This window comes from Megalobrama amblycephala, linkage group LG18, assembly GCF_018812025.1.
Source record: "Megalobrama amblycephala isolate DHTTF-2021 linkage group LG18, ASM1881202v1, whole genome shotgun sequence".
In the NCBI taxonomy this organism is placed as follows: Eukaryota; Metazoa; Chordata; class Actinopteri; order Cypriniformes; family Xenocyprididae; genus Megalobrama; species Megalobrama amblycephala.
The window spans coordinates 36965691-36993436 of NC_063061.1; the positions used below are offsets into that span (position 1 = coordinate 36965691).

The 27746-nt window shown below is 36.1% G+C and overlaps 2 protein-coding genes across 5 annotated transcripts; both read right to left on the minus strand.

Moving 5' to 3' along the window:
• Positions 1-5425: 5425 nt before the first annotated feature.
• On the minus strand, positions 5426-22067 carry lg18h18orf25 (linkage group 18 C18orf25 homolog). Of its 4 annotated transcripts, XM_048165822.1 has the most exons (5): positions 21895-22062; positions 19001-19762; positions 9980-10057; positions 7475-7559; positions 5426-5735 (listed from the first exon to the last, which is right to left on the minus strand). In XM_048165822.1, exons 2-5 carry the CDS (start codon positions 19689-19691, stop codon positions 5570-5572), a joined length of 1020 nt encoding a protein of 339 aa, XP_048021779.1. In that variant the 5' UTR covers positions 19692-19762; positions 21895-22062; the 3' UTR covers positions 5426-5569. The 4 variants fall into 4 exon arrangements, with proteins under 4 accessions (XP_048021779.1, XP_048021781.1, XP_048021778.1 ...); XM_048165824.1 differs by lacking the exon at positions 9980-10057 and having other exon boundaries at positions 21895-22059; XM_048165821.1 differs by lacking the exons at positions 5426-5735; positions 7475-7559; positions 9980-10057; positions 21895-22062 and adding exons at positions 13607-14189; positions 21189-21828.
• Positions 22068-22138: 71 nt separating this feature from the next.
• haus1 (HAUS augmin-like complex, subunit 1) lies at positions 22139-27125 on the minus strand. The gene is made up of 9 exons (XM_048165825.1): positions 26973-27125; positions 26373-26547; positions 26092-26227; positions 25576-25710; positions 23828-23951; positions 23682-23747; positions 23095-23166; positions 22792-22839; positions 22139-22295 (listed from the first exon to the last, which is right to left on the minus strand). The coding sequence occupies exons 1-9, from the start codon at positions 26991-26993 to the stop codon at positions 22236-22238; spliced, it is 837 nt and encodes a 278-aa protein (XP_048021782.1). The 5' UTR covers positions 26994-27125; the 3' UTR covers positions 22139-22235.
• Between the last annotated feature and the right edge of the window lie 621 nt (positions 27126-27746).

Here is a 27746-nt window from a genome sequence, read left to right on the forward strand (position 1 = left end):
CTAATCATCTTTTTTTTTTGTCGCAGAGAAGTCAGTCATACAGGTTTGGAACGCCATGAGGGCGAGTAAATGATCATTTCTGAAATTCAGAGTGAACTATCCCTTTAAAGCATCAGCTCCAAATGCATCTCTTTAATCCTGGAGGGTGTAGGAACATCTCCATGCTCTTTGCAAATCACAGGAAGAGAAGATGTAACACATTCTGGGTATCGTAGTGTCCACAGTCACTGGTGACAGATGCGCCCAATTTTAACTCTGAAAGGGCTTCCTTTCCTTCACAAAAGCAGCCTGAATGTGAGACAACAGCTGGGATCCAGCAACTGCCTTCACTTTTCAAGGCAGAGAAAAAGAGAGTTTGCTTGGAGGGATGCAAATTAAAGGAACAGTTCAGTCAAAAATTAAAAATCTACCATTCGCAGAATGTTCACGCAGCTCTTCCAAGCAATGAAAGTAAATGAGACTATGTACGAAAAAAAAAAAATTTGGTGTAGAGTTTTCACTCAGAAATTGCTTGTAAATTTCAAACAACTGCACAGAAACAGCAAGTAACATTGCATTAAAGCGATAGTTCTCCCAAAAATGACAATTATCCCATGATTTACTCACCCTCAAGCCATCCTAGGTATATGACTGCCTTCTTGCAAACGTACACAATCTGAGTTATATTTAAAAATATCCTGGCTCTTCCAAGCTATATAATGGCAATGGGATTTTGAAGCCAAAAAAGTGCATCCATCCATTATAAAAGTAATCCACAGGACTCCGGGGGTTTGACAAAGGCCTTCTTCCGGGAGACAGCCGTACGCATCGATTTGCGACGGAAGAGTAATCTCTGACCCGACACATGACGTAATGACGAATGCGGAAGCGCAGAGGATGGAGCGAAACAAAACACCGGTCGCAAATTAGAAGTCTAAAACAAGACATTTTTAAAGAGAAATGTGGGAGGATTTTGATATAAGAGGAGCTTGAGTTTGTTGCACAGCCCTATTTGTTTAAACCGCGAGAGGCATCTTACGCTACTCCTACATCATACATCAGAGGTTACTCTTGTGGCACAAGTCATTGTCATTATATAACTTGGAAGAGCCATGATATTTTAAAATATACCTCCGTTTGTGTTCGTCTGAAAGAAGATAGTCTTGGATGGCTTGAGGGTGTCCGGAGCCCCGGACATGACATGCAGGAAAAAAACAGTAGGCTAAATCGTGCGCACAATTTACTATTTCGTTCCCTTGATTTAATAAATTGTGCCCATGACTTACTAATTCGTTCCCTCAATTTACTAAACATGCGCACAATTTACCATTTCATTCCCTCGATTCACTAAAACGTGCACACGATTTAATTTTTTTTCTTGCATGTCATGAGCGGGGCTCCGTAAGGGTGAGTAAATCATGGGGTCCCTTTAAATGTGAAATTTTGTAGTATTCTCTTGTAAAACATACTTTAATAATCTTTGTTTTATTTACACCATCGAAAAATATGTTTTTCACAGTGTAGAGCACAAGTCAAATGAACCGATTTTAACAGTGCTTTACGGTAATTTTCTCTCAAAGATCTCACACAACTGTTTATGTTGGTTTTCGACAGCGTCCATCTCCATTCACTTTCACTGTATGAAAGAGAGCTGCGTAAACATTGTGCCAAACATCTTTTCCACATATTCCCCATTTTTAAAGTCATTTTCATGTCAATGATGAACTATCGTTCTTAAATTACTCTGCTACCATCTGTTTTCCTGCTTTGGAACTACATTTTCCCTTTTCTCAAGCAGTTATTCACCTCATGTGATTGACAGAGAGGTAAAGGTCCAATCAAACTCTAAGAGGGGCGGGGTACAGTTTAAGGCGGGGCTAAGAGAGCCAAAATGGCCACCAGCATGGCTTCAAAACCTGCCTCTGAAATGTCCTGCAGGGTCTGAGGGCGATACACAAGCTGAAACAAGCAGAATAATTCACATTCAGGTAGTGAGTGCTCCTCACACACAGTGGTCTGACAAGTAACAATCGTGAGGAAGAAAAACAGAAGGAAACATTTGATGTTATACAGCCTGAATATATTGCCAAGACTCTAACTTAATTAACAGTGCACCCAAAAATGAACATTTTGTCATCATTAACTCACCCTAATGTTACTCTAAACCTACATAACTTTCTTCTGAGGAACACAAAAGATGTTTTGAAGGATGCTCTTTTACATTTAACGAAAGCATAAGTGACTTTCAATCTCCATAAATGACAATAAAGCACCATAAAAGTAGTCCATATGACTTGTGTGCTGCATATGGACCACTTTTATGCAGTCAGTTTTGCTTCATTTTATGGAACCATCAGCATAAATATTCTTCAAATCACCTTTTGTGTTAGGCAGAAAGAAAGTCTTGCGGTTTTGAAAAGACATGAGGGTGAATATATGACAGTTTTCATTCTTAGGGTGAACTATCCCTTTAATATGCAGTTTTAGAGATGCATATTCATATTGCTCTTCGAACAAATGATTCATAAATGTAACATCAAGTAAAACACAGCAAATATCAATAAATAGTTTCAGTGGCGTCTGGGATATCATGATGCAACCATAGAAACACATATATAAAACTAAGTTGTAGTTAAATTGCTTAAAAGGTCTATATGCAAATTAGACCCCATTTAGAAAACAAAAATCACAATTTTTTTCTCATCACACACTGATTGTATTCACAAGTGTAAACACTACCTGTCAAAAATGTGGAATTATTAAGATTTTTTCAATGTTTTTGAAAAGTCTCTTCTGCTCACCAGAGCTACATTTATTTGATCAAAAATACAGCAATATTGTGATATATTATTTCAATTTAAAATAAGTGTTTTAAAATGTAATTTACTCCTGTGATCAAAGCTGAATTTTCAGCATTATTACTCGAGTCTTCAGTGTCACATGATCCTTCGGAAATCATTCTACTGTATATTTTTGATCAAATAAACGCAGCCTTGGTGAGCAGAAAATAAAAAAAATCATAATTCTTCCAAACTTTTGACCGGTAGAGTGTTTGAATAAGAAGTTCCATTGGCATAATAAGAGCAAGGGCCTGTTTCTATGACAATGCTAGATGTACGCAACGAACATGCTCTGAAAAACTCTAATGCTCAGGATATACACACACAAACATATTGTGAAAGCAGTATTGGGTGAGGAACACACACTCCAAGGCTTCTCCCCACACAGCAGCATCAAATGTTTGACAGTGAACACACACACACATAATCTCGCGCACGCAGAGCAGCGGGGCGTTTGCTCCGGTGAGAGTAAGACCAGCAGGTTTGCGGTTATGTCTCGACTAACAGCTCTTCAGCAGCTAACATGAAGTTACATCACGAAAACAGTGGCTGGGGCGGTTCAAGCAAGCGACTCCTGAGGCCAACAGCAGGATTGTGTAAGTGTGGGTGCTTTTTCAGTGGGGCAAAGTGACTCAAAAGAATTCAAGACGTTGAAATCTGAGGATCTGAGAAAGCAAAGCATCCCTGATTTGCCATGACGAAATGGCGGTTTGAAAAAATTTAATTTTTTTGGCTGAATCTCACAAAAACATCCAGATATTTTAAAGGATCAGTTCACCCAACAATGAAAATTCTGTCATCATTTACTCACCCTCGAGTTGTTTCAAACCTGTATAAATTTCTTTGTTCTGTTGAACACAAAGGAAGATATTTGGAAGAATTTGTGTAACCAAGCAGATCTCGTCCCCCATTGACATCCATAGTATTTTTTTCCTACTATGGTAGTCAATGGGGGTGAGATCTGCTTGGTTACAAACAACTTGAGGGTGAGTAAATGACGACAAAATTAATTTTGGGGTGAACTATAACATTAACCTCAAAATCAAAAGGAAAACACCCAAAAAATTATATTTTGCATTAAGAAAAAAAAGAACGAAGCAGCTTATTTTAGGACCACTGACATTTTTTTGAATTGACATTATGTTTTATCATTTTAAAACATTTTTAGCCCAAAATTACTGTAACACATCCATGTGTTTTACTTTTGTTTATTGTAATTCCCATTATTCTCAATAATGATTCTTTTATAACAGTAAATGTAATTGAGAGCTTTATAATGAATTATTTAATTCAACAAAAGGCAGTACAACAATTCAAATATTTGTTCATATTATGAATATGGTTGTCAGTCCTGTATTTGAGTCCTTATGCGTGGTTACGTTCACACACAGTATAGTTATTTATGGGAGTGACAACCGCATTCTATAACCGAACTCACACCCGTAAATCTACATGACTCACAGACAAGTCATTTCACTCGGCGGCCATCTTTGAAACGCCTCTCGTGCGGCTCCTATCTCTTTGAATTGGGAAACATTAAATTCTCCAAAGCTGTTTGCCAAGCTTTCGATTAGATTTCATATTTGAAATCACCAATGAAATCTGACAACTGTCTCATAATTTTTTTTTTGTAAAATCTCGAATCATGACAAAAAACTGTATTTTTCAGGCTGGATCAACCTAATACGCAGTCCTAAATGCGCTCCTCGTGCCTCATTTCGGAGGCGCGCGTCTGACTGTTTCTATAGGAACCGGTGCTTCTAACGGCTGCTGCAGTGACGCGATGACTTTACCAATCGGCGATTGGCTCTTATTTAGAAGGCGAGACTTATTCCGCGTTGCACTTTCTCCCATTCAAAACAATACGAGTGACGCGTCTTGTGTTATTCTAGTCTTTGGTGGTTTCGTGTGTGTGGTTTCACTTTCGGTAACTTACAGTGACGGAGAGCTGTGTGTCATCTGAAGGTTTTAGATCCAGTCACTGTGCACAGCACCGGTCAGTTTTGTGTTTTATGCGCGAATCAAATACCGTGTCATGCGCGAGACCCGAGTGCAACGGTTAAATGTGTCCAGCTTTACACTGAAGCTTCTGTCGGTTAATGAAGATTTGACGGATGAACTCGTGGCTGTCGTCAAAAAGTGAAAAGACTTTTCGGTTTTATGGACGTCACCATCTTTGATATTACTTTGGTAACTGTTGCTATGGTTGCTGCTAAGAGAATAAGGGCTTGATTCTCGTTGCACGTTCATACAGACAGTATTCGAGACTCACACCTGTAAGTAAATGCGGTTGTCAATCCCAAAGTATGACAGTGTGAAAGTAGCATTCAAACGCTTATATTCTTGATTTTGAAGTGAAATATGGCCAGTTTTTGTGAGATTCACCCTTTTACATTCAGTATGTTGATTTCTTTAAGGAAGCCCCATATTAAGATCGTAATAAGTATTTCAGACTAGTAGCTTTGATACCTGACTCTATCATGGGAGAACTTGGTACAGTATTCGCTCGCTAACCATCACCAGCCTGGTGTCATTTCCTCACGTTACGATCTCACAGTATCAAATAATTATTCAAAGTGTATAAGAAGAAAGCGTTGAACAGTAAGTTTGTAGAGTTTTTCCATTTAATGAAAACATTATTCTGTGTTCTTAGATTCAACAGTCAAAGTTCATTATGGTTTGAGTCACTCAGCCCACCAGTCACATGTATATGAGGGTGTGTATCTAAGCGTGTATGTGTGTTTGTGAGATCACAGCAGGTATCTGTGCCGGTCTTCGTCCAGCGTCAGGTCCACCACCTCAGGAGGAGGAACCCAGCCTGACTGCGCAGAGACTGACGTCCATGCCGGCGGAGCTCTTTGCTTCCAGGAAGAAAGCGACTGGATCACTCCACCACGAGGAAACCTTGAGACAACGCTGAAACAACATTACAAAAACATTAAAACAGTCACGGAAACATCAATATTCAAAGTAACAAGAATGAATTGAATATTTAAAGAAATAGTTCATCCCAAAATGAAAGTTATCCCATAATTCACTCACCCTTAAACCATTCTAGGTGTATATGACTATCTTCTTTCAGCCGAACACAATCAGAGTTATATTAAATAATATTCTTTTATGAAGTTGAATAAAAAAGTGCATCCATCCATCATAAAAGTAATCCATACGACTCCATTGGGTTAATAAAGGTCTTCTGAAGTGAAGCGATGAGTTTTTGTAAGAAAAATATCCATATTTACAACTTTATAAACTATAATCACTGGCCTCCAGCAACGGCTGTACGCGCGTTCAGGTGGAAGAGTGACCTCTGACCCGACGAATAACATAGCTCCTCTTCTTTTACATCAAAATCTTCCATTTATTAACCCCCTGGAGCCATATGGATGGATGTGCTTTTTGGAGCTTCAAAAACTCTGCACTATTCAATGCCATTACAAAGCTGGGAAGAGCCATGATATTTTTAATATAACTGATTGTATTTGTCTGAAAGAAGATAGTCATATACACCTAGGATGGCTTGAGGGTGAGTAAATCATGGGATAATTTTCATTTTTGTGTGAACTAACCCTTTAAGTACTTCGAAATATGTTTAAATAAAACATCCTAATCCTAAATGATCCAGTTTCAATTTACAATGTTTTTTTTTAACAATAGTGCATTAGGTAACATGCATGAACTAACAATAAGCATTTATAAAACTAGGTTCATGTTCATTTATAAATCTATTGATAATTTAAGTTGTTCATTCCAAATTTATACAACTTGAAAAGTTGAAAAAAAAAAGCAAAACAAACAAACTGTATTTTATATGTAGAAATGAACATGAATCTAGATTATCAAAGCTGCAATATGCAACTATTTTGGGTTAAACAAATAACAAAAATCAGTACATAAGAAACCAGTGTTCAAAACTATGTAAACATGATTTATAATTTGAGCTGTCAGGTCTGATTTTGCAGGAAACGTCAGTTTGAGGTCATTAGTCTTTATGTGGTTATGTCACATCCGTAAACAAAGACCCGGTTACTATACTGTATATAGCATGTGCTGAGGATCCAGTTGCATAGAATTTAAACTTGTCATCTAGTTGGCTGCTTTTACTCTAGAAAGGTCTATCATTGCAATCACTGACATCTGGAGAATCGCCTGTTGTCAAGACCAAGAAACCTCAAATTGAAGATAGCCTGCAGTCAAAAGGTAAAGCGACAGAATCTGTCGACAATTTTTTAAAACAGGTGATTGATTCCCCAGAGGTTTGAGATTTAGCTGTTCCATGTCAACCGTTCTCTCTCGATGTTACAACTAACCTATGCCACACCCACACCAGACACACATTAAAGGGGCAGGAGCAACTTTTCTCTATTTACGGATAAATATTTACTCTATTTTCCAGAGAAAACCGCCCCGACAGGTCTGAAATATAAGCACTTATAATAGACTTAACTTAGTGAATCAGGGCAAGACAAAAACACGTTTTGGAAGAAGGATTGATGATGTATTGACTCTCACTTTAAATTTTGTTCATTTTGAACAACAACAATAAAAGTTACATAATGTACCTTTTAACAACCAGTTTACAATTCTGCAAATTATTGTTTAGAGCTAAAATATGATGTACATGATGTACCAACGAAAGATGAGAATCAACTCACTTGGCGTTCTCTTGAACTCCGACGATCTCCACTTCACTGTCTGTAGACGCCAGACTCACCTGAGATGGCTCGACTTCTACGGCACCTAGAAACACAACAGACTACATTCAGGAAATGTTAACAAAAACCCTTTTGTTTCACCATTCACTGCCATCCTTAAAATGAAATATGAGTGAATCTGATGCAACACATCAAGGACAAAACACATATGTCTTTCAACAGACATCAGACGCCTGACATACTATCTAGATTTCAAAGGGATAAATTTCACTACTACAAAATATCCTGTAGTTGAGGCCAAAACTTATTCATCTCACAGTAAATGTGAGTCAAGTCAATGAGGAAATGGCTGCGTTACAATTCACATACTAAAAGTAACTTAAAGGCAACATTTAAATTACAAATCATGATTGGTTAAAATGCCAATTTAGATGGTGTGTTGTGGCCTGACTGGGAACTACCGTTAAAAAGTTTGGGCACAATCTTTTTTTTTTTTTTAAAGAAATTAATACTTTTATTTAGCAAGAATGCATTAAATTGATCAGAAGTGACAGTAAAGACATTTATAATGTTACAAAATGAATAAATGCTGTTCTATTTATCAAAGAATTCTGAAAAAGATATGAATCAGTTGATAAAAATATGAAGCATAACCGTTTTCAGCATTGATAAGAAATGTTTGAGCAGCAAATCAAACTGATTTCTGAAGGATCATGTGACACTATGAAAAAAAATATATACATGACCAGGCATAACATTATGAGCACTGACTGGTAAAGTGAATAACACTGATTATCTCTTCATCACGGCACCTGTTAGTGGGTGGATATATTAGGCAGCAAGTGAACATTTTGTCCTCAAAAGTTAGAAGCAGTTGATGTTAGAAGCAGGAAAATTGGGCAAGCGTAAGGATTTGAGTGAGTTTGACAGGGGACAAACTGTAATGGCTAGACGACTGGGTCAGAGCATCTCCAAAACTGCAGCTCTTGTGGGGTGTTCCCGGTCTGCAGTGGTCAGTATCTATCAAAAGTGCTCCAAGGAAGGAACAGTGTTGAACCGGCGACAGGATCATGGGCGGCCAAGACTCACTGATGCACGTGGGGGGCGAAGGCTGGCCCATGTGGTCCGATCCAACAGACGAGCTACTGTAGCTTAAATTGCTCAAGAAGTTAATGCTGGTTCTGATAGAAAGGTGTCAGAATACACAGTGCATCAGTTTGTTGCATATGGGCTGCATAGCCGCAAACCAGACTGCCCATGCTGACCCCTGTCCACCGCCGAAAGCGCCAACAGTGGACACGTGAGCATCAGAACTGGACCACGGAGCAATGGACGAAGGTGGCCTGGTCTGATGAATCACATTATCTTCTACATCACGTGGATGGCCGGGTGCGTGTTCGTCGCTTAACTGGGGAACACATGGCACCAGGATGCACTATGGGAAGAAGGTGAGCCGGCGGAGGCAGTGTGGTGCTTTGGACAATGTTCTGCTGGGAAACTTTGGGTCCTGCCATCCATGTGGATGTTACTTTGACACGTACCACCTACCTAAGCATTGTTGCAGACCATGTACACCCTTTCATGGAAACGGTATTCCCTGGTGGCTGTGGCCTCTTTCAGCAGGATAATGCTCCTGCCACAAAGCAGAAATGGTTCAGGAATGGATTGAGGAGCACAACAACGAGTTTGAGGTGTTGACTTGGCCTCCAAATTCCCCAGATCTCAATCCAATCGAGCATCTGTGGGATGTGCTGAACAAACAAGTCCGATCCATAGAGGCTCCACCTCACAACTTACAGGACTTAAAGGATCTGCTGCTAACATCTTGGTGCAGATACCACAGCACACCTTCAGGGGTCTAGAGGAGTCCATGCCTCGACGGGTCAGGGCTGTTTCGGCAGCAAAAGGGGAACCAACACAATATTAGGAAGGTGGTCAATGTTATGCCTGATCAGTATGTGTGTATATTTATATTTTATATATATATATATATATATATATATATATATATATATATATATATATATATATATATATATATATATATATATATATATATATATAATGTGAAAAGTTATTTTAAATGGTAAATAATATTTCATAATATTACTGTTTTACTGTTTTGTTTTGATCAAATAATAATAAAGATGCTTCTAAAAGATCTTGCTGACCCCAAACTTTTGAACAATAGTATAATAAGTCATTTTGTTTAAAAATAAGTTAATTTGTCTGTTGAGTACTTCAAAATTTCTAAAATCAAAACTATTGTAGTTGCTTCCTTTTTTTTTTTTTTTTTTTCGCCAAAAGAATTGACAATTTTCTGGTAGTGCAAGGGATCATGGTTAAGTCTAAAAAACGTGTATTGATGCACACTAAAAAAAAACTTTTTTGAAAATACTGCGAACTTGCAAATGTAATATTGGTATGCGAATTGAGACACAGCCGATGTGTACAAGAGTACAGTCAGACTACCGTCCTGGAGATTGAGTAGCGGTGGAAACGAACCTGAGAGCGAGTGCGACTGCTGTTCCTGTTCGGAGTGAGTGTCTGAAATATCATAGTGGCCAACCACTGCAGGACCCACTGCAACACAATCACACAATCACATTCACACACCGTTCAGAAGATTCACCGCCATATTTGTATGTCCATAATTCAAAATGTGTTTTGCCTTTAGGTTTACACTGCATTTGTAGCATGCTGTTGATTACCAAAGATACTTTAAATTACTCCTTCAGTATAATTATAGTGAATTTTTGTGAGCAAACAACTGCAATAAAGAAAGATGAAACTCACTTTTCATAAAACTGCTCACAATTCCTTTTTATTCCGTAATGCAACATTTTCTAAGAGAAAGCGTATATTCGGCAATGAAAATGTATGACTGATGGAGTTAAGATTATATAAATATATTATTTTTCTGTTTTCAAAAGACTAATATCTTTTTTTTAATAAGATTTTTTTTTTTTTTTTTACAAGCAACAATGATTTTTTACATTATTACATTAAAGTATTTTTTGTGCTGCATTTATGCCAATTTAATTTTTTTTACATTTTATTTCTTGTTTTCAAAAGACTAGAGGCCCGTTCACACCAAGAACGATAACTATAACGATATCGATAAAGTTATAGCTCTAAACATTGTTCTAAATATAAAAGAACAACAATTCACACAACTATAACGATGACAACACAGAGAAATGATATATTTGAATGACTTTTCCAGCTGATGAACGATAAAAACACTGACAGCCAATCAGAATCCATCCTGCTTTAAAGAGCTCAAGCATTTAAAGCGGCAGCACGTACTTAGAATGATATTATTTGTGACGATATCATCCGCTGGTGTGAACATTAATATAGTAATTGTTAGATTTATCTTTATAGTGTATATAGGCCTTTACATAAATTCTTTAGTCAATTTTTTTTGTAAAATTATGTTGTGCGATAGTTGACGACACAAAAACAGTACATGGACATTAATTCTAAACTAACTGGATAATAAGACTATAAAAGTCAGGTAATGCTGGTAAAATACCTGTATATTTATTTACCAGCTAATGACAGAGCAGATATCACACGTCAATGTGTTACATAGACATGAAAACACAAACGAACGTCGCCTGGCACACTTTTACGTTTGGTGAGGCAGTAGTATGACATTAATAATGCAATAATAAAGAAAAAATATTTATAACAAATAAAGGCATCTATCTCTGGTTACTATTTTCTCAGTTTCTAACAATTATGTGGAGGAAATTCTGTCCTCTATCTAAAACATTATGACACTAAACTTAGGCAGTTGGTTATTACCCATAAAAACAAAAACGTAAACAATCTCCTTCAGACACTCTATACAGTAAAACATTACAGCAAACAGCTTTCAAGTCCTCCTGTAAGTCAGTAACTACAGTAAACATTGACTATGTGTTTGTATTAGTGTGTAGGAAGCACATGGGCGAATCTAAAAAAGAAAAAAGAAAAAAGTCAAGAACACATCCAGCTTATATTATTTCAACCCAAACACAGAAATTATATTTTTCAATAAAATTAAACCTATTCATATGCATATTAAGAATTTTGGCATTGTAACATTATTTTAATGACAATTACAAACATTTTGCTCAAAACAAAATTTATCTCAGTCAGTAGAACTTTAAAAAAAAAAAAAAGAAAAAAAAAAAAAAAAAAAGTAATATAACTATTTTAAGAGAAGTATTTATATTTATATCACATTTATCATTTATATCACAGTATTTATTGTGATGCATTTAATTTACGCTGATGTATTTTTTTAAATGAAACTAAAAAAAATATTGTATTATAGGATATTACAGTGATGAGAAGCAACAATGAAGTTTACAAAAACATCTGGTTCTTTCAGTAATGAGAGAAAATGTGCATAATTGTCATGGAAAATAATGCATCAAATCTTAATTTTTCTAAATATAGGCAAAACTTTTTATGCAAAACTTCAACTTTTGGGGTAAAATATGACTAACATGTTTTCGTGAAAATCGCCCTTAAATAGATACATATCTCTTGCTTTAGACATTGTGTCAAGTAGTAGAACAACCCCCGTTTATTGCATGTGACTTTCTCCATTAGTGTTTGATGCTCGTTTGTGTTTGTCCTGTGTTAGTACTCAGCAGAAAAACCAATGTACAGGCTGTCATTACATCACAGCTCTCCATTGTCAGCTTATGTCATGCATATTCCGCTTTGGAAGAAGCGATTAAATAAGAACCTAAAGCAACAAACAATGCAAACAAGAGTTCTTTGGTAGACATGCCAGCCAAGCTGTTTCAGATGAAGACAAAAAGACACATGGCAGTCGAGGGAAAACTTTAGAAGTCTCTTAGGGAACAAACATCTTGTGAAACAGTCACTATATACTATGGGCAAGGGGAAAAAAATGATTCTTTAAAATGATTCATCTCCAGGTGAATGGGAGAATCTGGCTCTCCCAAAGACATGAGATCGCAAAGGCACTGACTGTGGAGGGCGGCCCTGAGATGCGAATATAAAACAAACTGTTAATAGCAGAAAGACAGATGCGGTTAAAGAAACGGTTTACCAAAAAAGAAAGAAAATTCTGTCATTATTTACTTACCCTCATGTCATTCCAAACCCATACGACTTTATTACTTCCATTGAACACAAAAGTGGAAATTTTATTACATGGATAAAAGTCAATGCAGACCAAGCCTGTCAACCTTCAAAAAGGACAAAACCCCCCCCCAAAAAAACAAACAAAAGTGTTCTTTCATTAAATGGAAAAAGCTCATAATATTCCTCACATTTTGTGTTCCATGCAAGAAAGTCAAATAGTTTTGGAAAAACATGAGAATTAGTAAATGTTTAATTTTTCGGTAAACTGATGTTTTAAAAGGATTAGTTCACTTCAGAATTAAATCTTCCTGATAATTTACTCACCCCCATGTCATCCAAGATGTTTGTCTTTCTTCAGTCGAAAAGAAATGAAGGTTTTTGAGGAAAACATTCCAGGATTTTTCTCCATATAGTGCATTTCAATTCAATTATAAAGATCAAAATCACAGTTTCAGTGCAGCTTCAAAGAGCTCTACATGATCCCAGTCAAGGAATAAAGGTCTTATCAAGTGAAACAATCGGCCATTTCCTAAAAAAAAAAAAAAAATAATAATAATAATTAAAATGTATATACTTTTTAACCACAAATGCTCATCTTGCACTGCTCTGCGATGCGCCACGCATTATGTAATCATGTTGGAAAGGTCACGCGTAATGTAGGGGGAAGTACCAATACAGTGTCTACAAAGCAAACGTGCAAAGACGAAAAGATTTTGAAGTTGGAGAAAATGCGGTATTTCCGCCTACGTCACATGTGATCTTTCCAACGTGATTATGTAAATCGCGGAGCATTGCAGAACTAGTGCAAGACGAGCATTTGTGGTTAGAAAGTATATACTTTTTTTTTGGAAAATGACTGATTGATTCGCTAGATAAGACCTTTATTCCTCATCTGGGATCATGTAGAGCTCTTTGAAGCTGCACTGAAACTGTGATTTTGATCTTTATAATTGAATTGAAATGCACTATATGGAGAAAAATCCTGGAATGTTTTCCTCAAAAACTTTTCGACTGAAGAAAACAAACATCTTGGATGACATGGGGGTGAGTAAATTATCAGGAAGATTTAATTCTGAAGTGAACTAATCCTTTAATAGAGAAAGGTAGATGTAGAAGGCAGAATGAAGAAGAAAATTAGTAGAATGTTAATGAGAGATGAGGAGAAAGTTTGTGCATTGTCTCAAGTCTCCACTTCAGTGGTCAAATAGAGTCGGCACAGTCGTTTTGCGTCTTTAAACGTTTGGTTCAGATGGCTCCACGCTTCCATTGAGACTGGCAGTCTGGGGAGGAGGAACCGTGATGGCGTTGAGTCGGGCCATTTGATAGGCCGCCAGCGTTTCCTGCGACTCTGATGACGGCAGGAACGAGCTAACGTGGCTCCGCCCTTCCGGATTTTCGCTAGATGAAAGGTCATCGTCCGAGTGCATGCGGGTCAGTCTGTCCATCCACACGCGAAAGCGCTCCTCGGTCTGTCTCTGCATCGCGGCGAATCGCGTAAGAGCTTCCTCCAAGACTCCGCCCAGGCTCCCACTGGCCACGCCCATGTCAAGTTGGCCCCGCCCACGCGCTGATGCTCCAGAACCGTCGGCTCGGCGATGGCCAGCTTAAAGACAGACGGCAGTGCCGAGAGAGAGACGTCAGACACACAGGAATGCAGAAAGTGGCGGCGTTATTGCGTGCACACCGGCGAGCATGCTGGGAATAAGACATGCAGCTCTCGCAGTGCATTCTTAGTACAGTTCACCAATGGTCACAAGACTAACGACGGCATTTTAACCACTATAACCACCACCAACCCTCAGGAAATGACAGGTGAAGAAATAAAAACAAGTGTAACAACTACATCAACTTCTGCTGTGTCATTATGCTGGTTTAGAGTCATACCTCAGAGGATGTTTGTTTGTTAGTGATATACGGATGCTTAAGCCCAAAGTATACTTCACTTGACAAACGCGTCATCTGAATAGTACGCGCACCATTGGGTTTTTGTAACATCGCATACTTGTAAGCACAGGTTGCGCATGTGCATTTAAAATTTTTTTGCATTAATTAGTTTATTCACAAGGTGGCAACCGTGCCCTGGGGGCGTCGATTCACAAGGTAGTCAAAGAAAAACTGCATAAAACAGACCGGAAAGCATACGAGCTACAGCAACAATGGAGGTCTATATAGATGAATCTAGCATGAAAGAATAGAAATATATTTACATGGGTTTTAACTCGTAGCGAGAGATTGCTCAAAACTGCACATGCTTTGAACACATGTGCATGCGTACGAGTCGAATGAAGTATACTTTACAAGGCTGTGCGTTGTGCATATACGGGTAAAAAATGAAGTATACCCGGGCTTCAGAGTCATATATTAGAGTAAATGAGTGGCTAAATGCTGCCCTGAGAGATATTCAATATTCATACAAATAGTATAAATAACATTACACAAAACGACCACAGACCTCACAAGTTATATCATAACATGAATGTTGCTCAAAGCAGATTAACTGATGTGCAATTTTTCAATTTCTTAAGGTGGTGAATGCGTTATAAAGTTTATAAGCTTAGATGTATAAATTGGGGGGGGGCTTTGAAACTTTGCATCTGCAAACCATTGTTGTTATTTTTAACAAACATATATTTTAATTGAAAAAGCTGCAATAAAATACCATATTTTATATATATATAAAAATTTAAGTACTAAAATGACTAAATCTAAAACAATTAAAGATGTATATAAAAATAAGATAAAAGCATATAGCAAAATTATTAAAATAAATGAAAATGAAAGCTGAAATGGAAAATATGAAAATTTATCACTTAAAATTGATAAAACTGCTGCAAATGCATTGGCTTTTAAAAATGTTGCTAAAATAGAAAATGGAAATTGTCAATTTTGGAAGCTTCAAACTGCACTAATTTAATAAAAATCAGAGAGATAATATAATATAATATAAAAGTTGAGGTAGGGTCTACAAACAATCACATATACTGAGATTAAACTCCTGCCTTGCCATCAATGTGGCCCCCAGAAAGAAAGGCAAACACCTCCTGGTGGCCCCATGAGGAACTGTTGCTAACTTGCTACCTGTAGTGCTTTGGACAAAATGTATATCCTAATTAAGAAGTACTATGCAGAAAACGTGTAAGGATTAATGAAAAAAAAAAAAAAAGAAAAAGAAAACTGTAGACACATTACACACACAAGCCAGATATAGGACACAAAAACAACTGAGACAACTAAAAGACAAAAAGACACAAAGAAAATCTTGTGATGTTCTAATCTAATTTACAAACTTTCACCCAAAACCTGGTATAATTTCCCTCCACTGAAACGGCATGTTAAAATGGTGGCATGTCATGCATCAGCACTGTCGATCATAAATATACTTGAATTATACTCTCATTGCAAACATGACATTGAGCATAATTGCTATTTTAGTTCATTTCTAGAGCTTGAATATTTGTCCGCAGCAATGGTAAGCAGCAGCAGCATCAGACTATCAAACTAACAAAAAAAAGTGACCCAAATTAGAAATTGTGCATTTTGTTATAAATGACCTTGGATTTCAAAGGCTAGCCAGAGTTAGTGGGTCATTCTGGCTGGTCACTAGTATTGACAGCGGTCAGTGTAAGGTCAGAATTCTGATACTGGAAAAATGTTCCTCACCTGGGGCTTTGCATATGAGGTCATTCAACATGCATGCACAGAAAACACACCCTGAAGGGTGCAGAAGATCCTTCATGTGTTGGTTTGGAACTGGTGTGTGATTTGCCTGACCTATGAGACTTTTGCCGTGTGTGTGGATTTATTCAACCGTTCTGTCATTCGGTCAACATGCACCAGACAATGCATGAAAGAATGAAACGTCAACATGGCTTCACTGCAGGTGTTCGTTTCAGGACTAGAGGTGGGAATCTTCAGGCACCTCACGATTCAGTTTCCATTCAGAGTCACAACCTGATTCCAAAACGATTCTCGATGCATCTCAATTTTCAGCAACAGTGCAGTTGCAAATCTTTAATGAGTTTACAGAACTCGCTGCAAAATTCTGTGTAAAGATTTTGCATAAAACCATACTATAAAACATCCACAAACAGAAGTAAAAATAATTCATAATTATTTTACAGTAATCGGTTAAAATGAGTTTTTGGAGATGGTCAGATAAGTAATGATTTCTTTTTTTATCAACATTAATAATAATAATAATAATAATAATAATAGGGCTGTCAAACAATTAATCGCATACAAAATAAATGTTTGAGTTTGCCTAATATATGTGGGTGTACTGTGTGTAATTTTATTTATATATATATATATATATATATATATATATATATATATATATATATATATATATATATATATATATATATATATATATATATATATATATATATATATATATATATATATATATACACACACACACACACATACACAAACATTCATATAAATATATATTTGAGAAATATTTACATGTATACTTATTTATATTTTTATGTAATATATAAATAAATATTTTGTACATAAATAACATTTCTTAAATATATACATTAATTTATATATTTATATATACATATTAATTACACAGCACACACATATTATGCAAACTCAAACTTTTATTTTGTATGCGATTAATCGTTTGACAGCCCTAAATAAAAAAAATATCATAATTACAAAATGATACATTTAGAGTTACAAAAAATGTAATACTTAACAGCCATTAAGTGGTATTATTGTTGTTAATAATGATAATTGCTAACAATTTATTTTATTTTTAATAAAATTTGTAATCAATAAATATGCTCATCTATATTAGGGCTGTCAATTTTTAAATCAAATTAAATCACAAATTTAACACACATTAAATTTGGCTGAGAAATTATCCCCAAAAGATAATTTAAAGTCATTATTGTGTTAAACGAGAAAAGCATCAAATATCATTAGAAAAAATAGCTTTAGAAAGAAAGAAATTCTCTCACTGATTAACATAGAATTTATTACACAAAATTTTCATTTTTGGGTGAACTATACCTAATGGGTTTTTTTTTTATTAATATGGAAATATGAAATAATTTTTAATGAAATTATGCTCTAAATAAGAAACCAAAACTGTCAGCAGATGGCGGTAAATGTCTTAATGAATAAGTCACTGAGTCATTCATTCATTTGATTCATTCAAACAGCTGATTCATTTAGGAATTACAGGGTTAGTTCACCCAAAAATGAAAATAATCTCAATAATTACTCACCCTCATGTCGTTCTACACCCGTAAGACCTTTGGAACACAAATTAAGATATTTTAGATTAAATCCGATGGCTCCGTGAGGCCTGCATAGGGAGCAATGACATTTCCTCTCTCAAGATCCATTAATGTACTAAAAACATTAAATCAGTTAATGTGAGTACAGTGGTTCAATATTAATATTATAAAGTGACGAGAATATTTTTGGTGCGCCAAAAAAACAAAATAACGACTTATTTAGTGATGGCCGATTTCAAAACACTGCTTCAGGAAGTTTCGGAGTGTTATGAATCAACATGTCGAATCATGGTTCGGATTGCGTGTCAAACCGCCAAACTGCGGAAATCACATGACTTTGGCGCTCCGAACTGCTGATTCAACACAAAAGATTCATTATGCTCCGAATCTTCCTGAAGCAGTGTTTTGAAATCGGCCATCACTAAATAAGTCGTTATTTTGTGGGTTTTTTTGGCGCACCAAAAATATTCTCATCACTTTATAATATTAATATTGAACCACTGTACTCACAGGAACTGATTTAAATATGTGTTTAGTACATTAATGGATCTTGAGAGAGGAAATGTCATTGCTGGCTATGCAGGCCTCACTGAGCCATCGGATTTCAACAAAAATATCTTAATTTGTGTTCCGAAGATTAACAAATGTCTTACGGGTGTGGAACGGCATGAGGGTGAGTAATAAATTACATTATTTTCATTTTTGGGTGAACTAACCCTTTAAGTAAATGGCTCTTTTTATGAATGGACCATTGAATCACTGGTTCACCCGATTGATTTGCTCAAAATGCAGATTCATTTCGAAACTAAGCACAGCTGTGTGTTGCTCGGACACGCACAACAGTTGCTCCGGCTTTATTGATAACATTTTCATTGGCAAAGTTGACAATATTGTGTCTAAAATGTAACAATATTAACTTATTTATTGAACTGTTGAATGATTATTGTATCAAATTGTAAAAATAAAACTTAAAAACCCTTCAACTGATTGTCAAACACTTCACATAAGTCATATTGTTTGTTGAATAAAAATATTAAATATTTGTGGATCAACGAATCATGATGCATCAATGAATCGATTTGTTCAGGACAGGCTGTTACCGCCAGTTCGCTCTGATCTTCAAGACAAAATGCTGTGTGTGTGTTTGTGCAGTTACCTGGTGCGTGAGAGTTGATTGTCTCTCCCTCGTTGTCGGACGAGGCCGTTAGTGGCGAGGATGATGAAGAGTGGGCTGTGATGTCGCTGTCGCTGGTGCTGCTGTCCTGAAGCACGTCGGGTTTACGTCTCGCCGCCGCCTCCCGCTTCTGCCGCAGCTGTCGCATGCGCTGCTTCTGCCGCTGGCTGCGCGGCCCTCTGACGCGGACGCGCCCGTTCACCTGCTTCTCCTGGCAACGGTTCTTCTTGGCCGCCATGGCGACGGAGGATGTATCGCTCTCTGAATGCGAGCGCCGCGACTTCCTGCCGGCCGTCTGGGCGGGCGTGGCCACTTCCTCCGCCGACGAAAGCGTGTCGGAGTCTCCGAGGTGACCGGAAGAGGAAGGCGACCGCAGGCAGACGGAAGAATCGCTGTCTTCCTGCGGGCAGGACTGGGTGGCGGTCGGAGGCGGATCCGTTTCCTGCGGCTGCCCAGGGGCGGAGTCTCTATGAAGCTCCTTCAGTAAGCACGGCATGGAGAGCAGGCCAGGGGCTGGCTCTTTGTCAGGACTCTGCGAGCTGATTGGCTCATCACAAGGTGGAGAGCTAGTGGGCGTGGTTTCCTGCCTCAGGGGCATGTCCTGCTCCTCTGCTGTGGCCCCGCCCTCTGTGGGGCATTCAGGGAGCTCGTTGGCCTTCTGGGCATCAGTCATCTCTGGAGGGCGGGGCCAGGGGCGGCGTCTCTGAAGTAGCAGTTGCTAGGCGATAAACAGGGGCGGCTGACCTGGAAAACAGCAACTGTGTCAATATTACAGCCGACAAATATCTGATTGCACGGTTAGTTCAGTTTCTCACTTGCCTTGACACTGCTTTGACAACCTGTATTGTATAAAGCTCTATATAAATAAAATTTGACTCGAGTATTTATCCAGGACTGAGGTCCAGGTGTTTCGGGTAATCATCCAGAACGCTGAACTATCACGCACCAGTGAAGCTCATCAACTTTTCTACATGTCACCCGACTCCAGTGCTCAATGCTGCATTTCACAACAGCGTGGCCTTGAAACGGTTTCAAAACTTAATGACCACAAAGAAATTTTTGCTGCGATCAAGTGTTTAGAGAGGCCTCAGACACAATGTACGAACTTGCACATAGGGATTGTCATTTTAAAAATTATTTTTAGACGGACCGCACAAAGAGCACTTCTACAAACAAAAGGTCTACAAACACACACAAACATTATATATGCTTGTGTAATGTTATTTTATATATATATATATATATATATATATATATATATATATATATACACAAGCATATAGCATATATAATGTTTGTGTGTGTTTGTAGACCCTACCTTATATATCATGAAAAACGAGAGAATTTTAAAATGGTAATTTTCAACCTATATTTTATATATATATATATATATATATATATATATATATATATATATATATATATATATATATATATATATATATTTTTTTTTTTTTTTTTTTTTTTTTTTTTAAAGACAAACATCTCAAGGCACAGTACAAGCCTTAAAATATGCGTTTTATATTTTAATATAATATTTTATGTCTGTGTGTATAATATTATATATATATATATATATATATATATATATATATATATATACACACACACACACACACACACACGTATACATATATATACACACACTTATACATATACAGTGTATATATTTGCGAACTTTTGTTAGATGTGATTAATCAATTTGACAGCACTAAAATACTTATGTGTGTATATATATATATATATATATATATATATATATATATATATATATATATATATATATATATATATATACACACACACACACACACACACACACACACACACACACATATGTGCATACATATACACACACAAACGTATACATATACATAATATACATATACACAAACAAATCATACATTTTTTTTTCCTTAGGTAATATTTTTGAATATACATGTCGTATATGCAAAAGCTGGACATTTTCTTATTACTTTAAACCAAATATAATATATGTATTATATGCTATTCCAAGCAGGTGTTTAACATGCACTGACTGCCACAGATCGTATTTCAATATAGGACGTGAATTACAACAATAAAAACTGTAGCAGAATGACTGTAAATACCAAAGTCAACTATCAAAAGAAGAAATCAAAGTAAAAGCACGATTCCACGAGTTTCTTACACTGTCTGAAGGAGATCCCAGATTCATTAAAACAGCAATCACAGCAGCAACAACTGTTGTATTTTGTGGTTACCATGGTAATTGTTATACGAGTTTCCATAACATTACTAGTTCTTCGCGTTCGCGCAGCCACCCTGAAACACGAACCGCGCGCGACACGGTTCACGCGCTCTATCAGACAGGCATCGCCAATGCATGATGTATGAATATCGCGCGCGCTCTGATCATATCGCACTGCGTTGCCGTTAATGGCGCATGTAACAGCGCGTTTATCAGCCCGTAGTGTTACAAGAGCTTATTTGCAAGTAATCCACATCAACGCTTCTTTCAAATTTCCCCAGAATCAGTTCATAAAACGCAGCGCGTGCATGCATTTCAATGCAGCTGGTAAATAATCGGACGGAATACCGCACTTGAATCCTCAGAGAAAGAGCACTAAAAAGTAAAATCGCCTCAAAGACACTGCAGCACAAACACTCATCCTGCGACATGTTGCTGCAACACATTCGGTCTGGAAGTTGTTCAACTACTGCGCGTTAACCGGTACATTTGCACGCTGAGTGAAGACAGCACGCATGCATATATGCATGTATAAAAGCATGCAGTTATTAAAGTGAGAGTAGGTTTGGGTCAAAACTGCAGCACAGGATCAAAATGGAAGGGCGCAGTGATGAGAGCGCGGCAATAACTGACGACAGCAGCTTACCTGCTTCAAATCTGTCCTCATGTGTGTGTCCTCTGTAACATCTCAGTCTGTATTACCATATTCATGGGGGAAATATGGAGGTAATTGAAATTTTATGGAATAACTGCTATATGCTCCCGACTTTCCGACCGCTTTAGCACAGTTTGCTAATTTAAAATGTCCCCACTAGCCGTCGCTGGAACAAATGTGTAGGCGTCATTTCCGCTACGCTGGGGTCGAGAAAAATAAAAGGCACCACCATGAGTTTTGGAGAGGAATTGCGTTTATTACAAATTGCACAAGTTAGAAGTCATATGAATTACATTTATTAACACACTTAATGTTTTATTAGATATTTAAAGTTATCTACATAAAGTGTTCATGAAGTCCACTTTCTGCTCCAGCTGGGCATCCAAGGCAGCCTTTGGAAAAAATAATGTAATGCAAATTACTATTCTTAACAATATATATATATATATATATATATATATATATATATATATATATATCTTCTAGAAGAATGGTCAAAAATTCCCATAAACACACTCCTAAACCTTGTGGAAAGCATTCCCAGAAGAGTTGAAGCTGTAATGTCATGTGCACGTAAAGGCAGGCGTCCCAAAAGTGTGTATGTGCGTGTGTGTGTATATGTGTGTGTAAATATGTATATATGTATATAAATTCAAATTCAAAATGGCTTTATTGGCATGACTGTAAATAATACAATATTGCCAAAGCATATATACATAAAACAATAATAAAAACATCTGTAAAATAGAAGAAAATATCAAATATTAAATTAATTAAATAACAAATTAAATATATATATATATATATATATATATATATATATATATATATCACAATAAAATAAATAATAATAATTATAAATAAATAAAATTGTGAATTAAAAATTACCAGCTCTCGTTTAGCTTCCTCGATTTTCACCCGTGCAAGAGCTGGACTCTGAAAAAATACAACAGTAATAAAAACTGAGAAAATGGATAAAGGATCAATGATTAGAATTTTAAAACAATTAGTAATGATTTGTAATAATGAAGATGTGATTATTTTATTGAAATGTGCCCTACATACTGTGCATGATAAAAATGAATATTTATTACCCACTCCACACATCAAACAACAAAACCATTTGGTGCTTGTTCATGCCATTATCAATAACGGTTGAAAAAAGGAACATCTTCATATGAATGTACTTACAGGGCTCAAATCACTATACGGCTCTAGTTTCTTCTTCAAAGGTAGTGTTTCTTCTTTCAGCGCAGCAATTTTCTAATTATAGAAAAAAATAGCGAGAAAACAACTTTCATACCATCCAGTAAGATGAAGTGCTGTTTCAGTGCATGTTCATTAAATTTAAAGAGGACCCATATCCCATGGACCCTGATCCAGTCAGCCAATCAGAGCACAATGTGCTTCTCAGAGGGAGGGGTTTCATAGAGACAGGAACTAAACAGAGTGTTACTGACAAAGTGGGAAGAGAGGAGCTGCAACAATGGAGAATATGAGAAAAATAATGTGTTTTTTGAACATTCAAGCATGAAAACCTGTTCTAGTAGACCCCAAAAACAAAATCAAGACTTTGTAAAAGGGCATAATATAGCCTTTTTAAAATAAATCCTTACATGCCATTTACTGTACATCATAACAGACTAGTTATACACCATATTAGGTGTGCACAAAAACATCCAGAAAACATAGAACGACTTTATGATCGTGTCAGAATTGCATGTTATTACAAACATCTTTGTTGATCTGTGATCTGGTAAATCAGTAGGGTAGTTTACCTCGGATAACTGCAGGATGGCCTGATGGGTAAAAGAATCTTCCATCTGCCGTGAGTCCAGCTTTTCCTGTCACAAAAGCACAGTCTCTGTTTGTATAATATAAATTGATGACTGGATACAGTATTAAGAAAAAAGGTGACACAAACCTGTGCAATCTTATTCCTGCAAGTGAGATCTCTGGATTTATTCTTCATGAAGTCCATGTTAAGAAGCCTCTCCTCCGCTGTAGCTGCTTCCACCTGCTGTATATGTGTGATCTTCATCAAATCACTGAAAAACAGTTTTATACCCAAACGTTAGTTTTAGTTTTAGATCAGGGGTTTCTAAACTGGGGTCTGGGACAGCAATTACAGCTGCATGTGACAGGGGGTGCGTGGAAAAGTCTATAGAAAAACTGTATAAAAATAAATAAATAAATAAACAAATAATAGGATTAAAATAAAGAAGTAAATAAATAATTTAGATTGTATGGAACCTTGTTTCTGCCACGGAATAAAAAAATTGAAAAGATAATTTGGACTTTTTCTCTCACAATTTTGAATTTTTTTCTCATAAATGCGAGTTTATATCTCGCAATACTGACTATTTTCTCACAATTACGAATATATTTCTCGCAATTCTGACTTTTTCATGCAATTGCAAATTTATATCTTGCAATTCTGACTTTATTTCTCATAATTGTGAGTTTATATATCACAGTTCTGACCATATAACTCGCAATTGCGAGTTTTTAATCACACAATTGCTAGAAAAAAGTCTGAATTGTGAGATAAAAAGTTGCAATTACCTTTTTGACTTTTTTCTCGTAAATGCGAATTCATATCTCGCAATTCTGACTATTTTCTTGTAAATGCAAGTTTACATCTCGCAATTTAGCTTTTTTCCCCTCATAATTGCGAGTTTATATCACAATTCTGACAATTTTCTTGCTATTGCAAATTTATATCTCACAATTCTGACTTTTTTGTGCAACTGTAAATTTATATCTCACAATTCTGACTTTTTTCTCATAATTGCGAGTTTATATATCAATTCTGACCATATAACTCGCAATTGCGAGTTTTTAATCACACAATTGCTAGAAAAAAGTCAGAATTGTGAGATAAAAAGTCGCAATTACCTTTTTGACTTTTTTCTCGTAAATGTGAATTCATATCTCGCAATTCTGACTATTTTCTTGTAAATGCAAATTTACATCTCGCAATTTAGCTTTTTTTCCTCATAATTGCGAGTTTATATCACAAGTCTGACTATTTTCTTGCTATTGCAAATTTATATCTCACAATTCTGACTATTTTCTTGCTATTGCAAATTTATATCTCGCAATTCTGACTTTTTTCTCATAATTGCAAGTTTATATATCACAATTCTGACCATATAACTCGCAATTGCGAGTTTTTAATCACACAATTGCCAGAAAAAAGTCTGAATTGTGAGATAAAACGTCACAGTTATCTTTTTTATTTTTTATTCAGTGGTGGAAACGAGCTTCAATAAGATTGAAATAAATAAGTGATTAAAATAAAAAAGTTATTAATCTATTAAATAGATTAAATTTGATTCAAATAAATAAAAATTAGATTCATATATATATATATAAAATGTAACTTAATAGAAACTAATTTTAGATTTATAATATTAATTTTTCAGTGTATCAATTGGGTGTTTATAAAAGATTTTAGGATTTCAGGATAAAAGATTTTAGCCTCTTAAAATTTTAGGATGGGGGTCCCTCACACAGTAAGAGGACTTAAGAAGGCTGAATAAATAACAGTAGCAGTTAAATTCATAACAGGTAAGAAACTTTCCAACCAAATCATTAAAATTTTTGCAAAAATTAACAAACAAAGAACAGCAAAGTAAAATGCATTAATTATCTCTCGTGTTTTCTTACTCCTGATGTTTTTTCCGAAGAACAACTGAGGAAGTCATTTTCTTCCTAACAGCAGAAAGTTCCCGCTGCAACTTCCGGTCCGTTTTCTCTGCCTCCAACACGTCATTGGTCAGTTTATTGATTGCTGGCATGTAGCTGGCGACCCAAGAGTGTGAAGAGTTTGTTACATGGTTACGCAGGTGTGTAACAGGAAGTGTGACTGGAATTGCTCAGAATCAGTTCTTTCTTTTGGAAGACAATAACTTTATTTCTTGTGTGCTTTGATCTTTAAAACTTTGCAGGCCTTTTACATTCACAAACAGCTATATTACACACTGCATGAAAGGTAATATCTGAAAAAGCATAATAGGGGCACTTTAAGATTAGGTTCAGGTAGGTTCTTGAACAACAACATTTTAAACCAATTGATTTTCTCTGCTCGTTTATGGTTGGGGTATTTTATAGTAATGTTGTCACCATGCATGTTACCCCAGGAACAAGTGTATGATGCATTTATGAAGTAACATGTTATTTTACCTCCCAAGTGATGTGTCTTTGATTTTAAGCACTTCAGCGGTGCCCTCCAGCACCGACAGCAGGTCCACCGTGGGTTTGGAAAGTCCTCCAAGCTGAAGTCCAACTCCCTGGAGAAGCACTTCCTGCAGATGGGCTCCTGTCACAGACCACAATGAAAGTCATGGACCAGCAGCCCCAGCTCAGCATGAAAACAAGACTCGAAAATCATTTATTCCACAACCTAATATGTACATTTACAGAACACTTATGCACTTGGCAAAGTGACTATCCTAGAGTCTCACCATCACTGCTGTACTCTTCTGTTTTCTGCTCGTGGTCCTCGATGAGCAGCTCAACCTCTCTGCATCTCAGCTCACTGCTCTCCGCCAGCTGATACAGAATCTCCACTGTGCGCGTGTTCACCTCAAACTCTGGTACCGGCTGCTGCCCGAACACCTTCCTGAGCCACTGGGTCACCTGCAATTACATGCAAATGCACAGTAAATGGTACAAGCAAATGAGATTCAATAATCAACATTTATTGCAATAAATTGTGCCAAAATGATAACACAAATAACATTATTATTATATACATTTACTATGGTATTTACATTGTATTTCAAGGTACAAAGGATACCATGGTATTGCAAGTCCAAAAAACTTCTTATTATTTGTTTTTGTTTTGTTTTAATCGACCACACAAGGACGTGTTGTATAAGACGTGCCATATCAGACATAAAAAATGTATTAAAATCAAAGTGAATGCATATAGTATAATTAGTAAGTGTATTTAGGACAGATAAACACTGTGAACGTTTACGCATTTGGTAAAGCGAATTACATCGTATTCAAGATGTGTATATATTAGTTTTCTAGTGAATTCTACAATGACATTAACTCACAATGTTGATTTTCTCGCACATATTTCCACTAATTTAGTGTCAAATTTACTTGATATAAACTTCAGAACCCGAAAGTAAAATCCCGCCACTGTTTTTGTTCTTCTTGTTCCGGTGTCTCAATGCGCGTTTCTCATTGGCTGCCCGAATGACAAACTGGCCAATGAGATTCTGAGACGCTGAAGCACCGCCCAAATATACAGCGAGCTTTAACAAACTGACGTGGTAAAAAAATAAAATAATTATGAATCATACATTTATTATCAAGCCATTTATTATATAAATCATAGTATTGTGTAAATTTATTAAAATTATTATTAAAAGAAAAATGTTCAAAACGTCAAGACTAGCACAGAAGGACTAATTTTTTACAACAACATTCCTAAAAAAATTTAAGTTTAGTCATTTTTAAAGATTAATAACCATTTATTGTTATCACAAAAGCGTTAACAGTATGTAAATATAATTCTGACATTTGTTTTATTCCTCAAAACACAGATAAATCTACAGTGCAGATATAATTTTTCATACAAGGAATTAAAATTAAATAATTTAATTTTCCCCTTTTTTTCAAATTTTAAATTAAATAACATAAATAATTTGTCTATTAAGAAGTTTTTCTTAAAATTTGAAAAGAAGAAATCGTTCGTAAAAATATGAGCTTTTGTTTTCTTTTGCTTTGGATAAACTCGTCTGCTAAATGCATAAATGTAAATGTATCAAATCAACACAAACACAGTTTAACTGACATAACCTTGACTTTATATGTTATAATAT

Coding starts and splice junctions, on each gene's coding strand:
- lg18h18orf25 (XM_048165821.1), bottom strand. CDS start 19,691: ATGACTGATGCCCAGAAGGCCAACGAGCTCCCTGAATGCCCCACAGAG. Junction 14,190..19,000: donor AATCAACTCTCACGCACCAG/GTAACTGCACAA, acceptor TCTGTCTTTAAG/CTGGCCATCGCCGAGCCGAC.
- haus1 (XM_048165825.1), bottom strand. CDS start 26,993: ATGTGCGAGAAAATCAACATT. Junction 25,711..26,091: donor AAAGACACATCACTTGGGAG/GTAAAATAACAT, acceptor TTGGGTCGCCAG/CTACATGCCAGCAATCAATA. Junction 22,296..22,791: donor AGGAAGCTAAACGAGAGCTG/GTAATTTTTAAT, acceptor TTTTTTCCAAAG/GCTGCCTTGGATGCCCAGCT.